This window comes from Haemaphysalis longicornis, unplaced genomic scaffold (assembly GCF_048455015.1).
Source record: "Haemaphysalis longicornis isolate Haplotype H1 unplaced genomic scaffold, Haemaphysalis longicornis Haplotype H1 scaffold_12, whole genome shotgun sequence".
Lineage (NCBI taxonomy): Eukaryota > Metazoa > Arthropoda > Arachnida > Ixodida > Ixodidae > Haemaphysalis > Haemaphysalis longicornis.
The window spans coordinates 86,087,696-86,091,400 of NW_027526225.1; the positions used below are offsets into that span (position 1 = coordinate 86,087,696).

The 3,705-nt window shown below is 52.5% G+C and overlaps 1 protein-coding gene across 1 annotated transcript; it reads right to left on the reverse strand.

Moving 5' to 3' along the window:
* Window positions 1-1,157: 1,157 nt before the first annotated feature.
* Window positions 1,158-1,990, reverse strand: LOC144161714 (microtubule-associated protein RP/EB family member 1-like). The gene is made up of 2 exons (XM_077692330.1): window positions 1,609-1,990; window positions 1,158-1,426 (listed from the first exon to the last, which is right to left on the reverse strand). The coding sequence occupies exons 1-2, from the start codon at window positions 1,988-1,990 to the stop codon at window positions 1,158-1,160; spliced, it is 651 nt and encodes a 216-aa protein (XP_077548456.1).
* Window positions 1,991-3,705: the final 1,715 nt, after the last annotated feature.

The following is a 3,705-nucleotide window of genomic DNA, read 5'->3' on the forward strand; positions in this document are numbered from 1 at the left end:
AGAACTACTGACACGGAAGAGAAGCTGACAAGTTCGGGCAGCTCACTTTGTCGAGAACGCTTGCAGCTTGCTTATCGTTGTTTAGCTTGGGTAGCTTTGTGGAGCTCCTGTATATTTGGATTGATTGATTGATTGATTGATTGATTGATTGATTGATTGATTGATTGATTGATTGATTGATTGATTGATTGATTGATTGATTGATTGATTGATTATGGGGGTTTAACGCGGCGACGCTACACAGGCGGTGAGCCGCGCCGCAGTGGGCGGCTCTGGATTAATTTGACCACCTAGGGACCTTAAATGTGCGCCGCAATCTCGACCACACGGACGTTTTCGCTTGTCGCCTCCATCAGAAATGCGGTTTCCCGGCGGGGAATCGAACCCGCGTCCTTGGGCCTTAGTGTTTGGAGCCGGCGAGGCTGAAGTAACGTGCGAGTGTGCGAGGTGCAACCGTGGAAGCCTTTTCACTCGTTGTGTTTTCCCAGTGGGCACGCTCGCCGCTTACATCGGTCACCGCTACAGTCGATCATGTCACTCAAGGGGTCAGTACGCGAAAAAAGTATGAATGGCCAGAACCAGCCGTTGATCTACCGAGGTTATCTTGCCGGTACTTTGCGCTGTATTTCGACCATTCACATGTCTGAGAACATCGGCACGACGTCTGCAGTATGTCCGCGATGCTGCATCTGGTCCTTCGTGTGGCTCAAAACCACCACCCGCTGTTAAGAAAGCGCGGGGTCCGCTAACAAAAAGACGTAACGTCAGGCGTACAAGCGTGACTATAGTGTCCATTCATAGCAGCGCCCATATCAAAAGCGTCCACGTTGCGCAGGTATGAATATGGGGCAGGTATAAATGCCGGCTGTGCAAATTTGTCGCACACATTTCCCATTGGTCTGAAAAAAAAAAAAAAAAACCCTGGTTGACCGCTTTCAGTCAATCACGGCTCAATCAAAATTGACACTTCGAAACGGACATGAAATTTACAAACTGGAATTCCGCCTCCGACAAGTAGAACGCCGCGTTTAAAAAAAAAATGGTTTGCGGGTTACACAAGCAGATGCAGTAAGATCGGTAGAATAGTCAGCTTCTGGCCAACACGAGGATTTTTTATTGACTTCCCTTAAAAGGCGCTCAGCGGACTTTCACTCAATTCATCGGCAGACCTGCGCTGGATGTCGGCCCACGTCAATTATCTCGTCGACGAGGCTTCCTTCCTCCGTGCTTCCTGCATCCTCGCTGGCACGACACATGTTTTCGATGGACCGAAGGGCCAAGCGGTGAATGTCACACTCTTTGGCCGCATCATCGGCGAGCTCTTCGATCTTCTCCACTTCGTCCTGCGGCTCGGAACTCGGGCGTCGTGCCGCGTCCCGGTGCTGGCCCAGTGGAGCTGCCGGCCCGGGCAGTGTGCTCCTAGTTCCTGGCGGCACGCGACGGGAGTCCCCCTCTTCGGCAGTCGTCGCTGCGCATGTGCTGCCAGTAGCGCCGACGTCACGGTTGGCGTGAGTCGCGCCAAAGAGCCGCCTGAACCACTTGAGAAGTTCGTAGTGGTCCCTGAAGCGGCCGTCGCTGCGCATGCGCTGCCAGTAGAGCCGACGTCACGGTTGGCGTGCGTCGCGTCGAAGAGCCGCCTGAACCACTTGAGAAGTTCGTAGTGGTCCCTAAAGCGGCCGGCGACGAGACCTTCTTTGCGGAATTCTCGGCGCATGCGCGCCTTGTCCAGACCCTGCTGCAGCAGCTTGAAGTTGAGCACACGGTCGTGCTCACTCCTCGCGCCTCGTCTCACCTTCTTGGGAGGCAGGCTTCCGGAGCGCAGCTTGCGCAGCAGATCGCAATAGGCCTCGCCCGATCTGAGGTCCTCGAAGCTCGCGAAGTTTGACTCCAGGCGTCCGTTGATCCAAGCGATGAGTTGATTGCGGGTAATGAGGTCGCCTGCTGAGCCCACGCTGCGCTGAAGCGACGTCGGAGTCGCGGAACGGGACATCCTTTTTTTACCAACGGATTCTTGTGAGCTCTCTGGAACTGCGCAGCGTTCGCGTGGCACACAGGCACCAGCTGCTGCTCCGTTGTCTGGAAATGATGATAATGACCGTCATGGTGATGATAATGATAGTGCAGTAGACAAGGACTTCACATTCAGGATTGGTGGTTGAAACGAGGCATTGACTAGAGCTTAGGCAGGCTATTACTCTCCACTGGGGAAACTGCATGGCAGTAAAATATATTTCTCTCCACGGCAGAAAATTAACCACTCGCACGTCTAGCCGCAGTGATAACTACTGGCTTCTTCAAGTGGCATGTTCTGCTAAAGCGACCTAGACTTTACCAAACTTTCCTTACGTCCTAGGAAAGCACTACAAGTGAAAATGAAACTCTTAGTTCTTCCTTAATAAATACCAATACTCACCATCATCATCAACATCCTACTAGGTCCACTGCAGGGAGAAGGCCTCTCACCGATCTGCCTCCAACCACTCCTGTCCTGCGCTGCTTTAGTCCATTCTTTGCCTCCGAATTGATTAATAATAATATAAAATAATAACAATTATAATCAGTCTAGTTATGTCAACTGTGTGACCTCATCCTGATCTGTGGGGGTCGAGGGCGTGTTGCTGCGCCATTGGGGCGGGCAGACCGACACACAGACAGACAGACAGACAGACAGACAGACAGACAGACAGACAGACAGACAGACAGAAAAAAACGTTATTTTGGAATTAGCCATTAAGGTCGCGCTTGTAGCCCGATTCATCTAAGTTATTTTGGGGGCTTGTGCGGCATCCCCTCACCAGTGAACTCTACAGCCCTGTCGGTTAACCGGATCTGAATGTCCGGATAAAACCTGCTGAGCGCGGCTTCCCAGTGCCCCTTAGAGGTGATTAGTTGGAACGGATCCTGGGGACATGTCCATGTCATATAATGCGGCGTGTTCGCCGTACAGGTGGCAGACGGCGGCTCAGTAGAGGCTTGTAAGTACATAGGTAAGACGGGCGGGGCTGGGGAGAGTTTGCAGTAAACGACAAATGTGAGCTTTGCTTTTGTCTAATTGCTCGTCCGCCTGTGGGTATACATCTGGTGGTAGAGGCGGTAGTGTGTGGTAAAACCAGTAAGTGTTTCCAGGAGATCCCCCGAAGACCAATACACAGTATAAGGTCGTCAGCATACAGAGCATGATTGACTGTGGGGATTGCGCTAAGTAATGGTGGCAACTCTCGCATCACTAGGTTGAATAGTAGCGGAGACACCACTGATCCTTGTGGTGTCCCCCTGGAGCGGAGAGTGAAAGTCGTATATCGGAGATGCCCGAGACGGACGGTGGCCGTGCGGTTTTGAAGAAATGCAGCGTGTTACGTGATCGGGATAGAGATTAGGCCCTGCCAAGATCGCGAGCCCTCGGGCGGGTTCGCGGGCCGTCTCGTTTCCCTCGAAGCCGGAGTGTGCGGGTGCCCAGGTCAAAAGAATTCTCTGGCCAGTGGATATGGGTGGACATTTTTCCCGAATCATGAGTGCCACCCGTGCTGACCGGTCAGAGGCGAAATTTGGAATTGCAGTCTTTGAATGAGAAATGGTTGACTGGGGGGTAAGACTCTGTATAATGGCTAAGGCTATGGCCACCTCTCCCGCAGTTTCTTAGCGGGTGGCTCGTGTTCTCGCCGAATTCAGGAGTCTTTCAAAGAGGTCCGTTAAAGCGACTGCGTA

Coding starts and splice junctions, on each gene's coding strand:
- LOC144161714 (XM_077692330.1), bottom strand. CDS start 1,990: ATGTCCCGTTCCGCGACTCCGACGTCGCTTCAGCGCAGCGTGGGCTCA. Junction 1,427..1,608: donor CGACGCGACGCACGCCAACC/GTGACGTCGGCT, acceptor GCGTGCCGCCAG/GAACTAGGAGCACACTGCCC.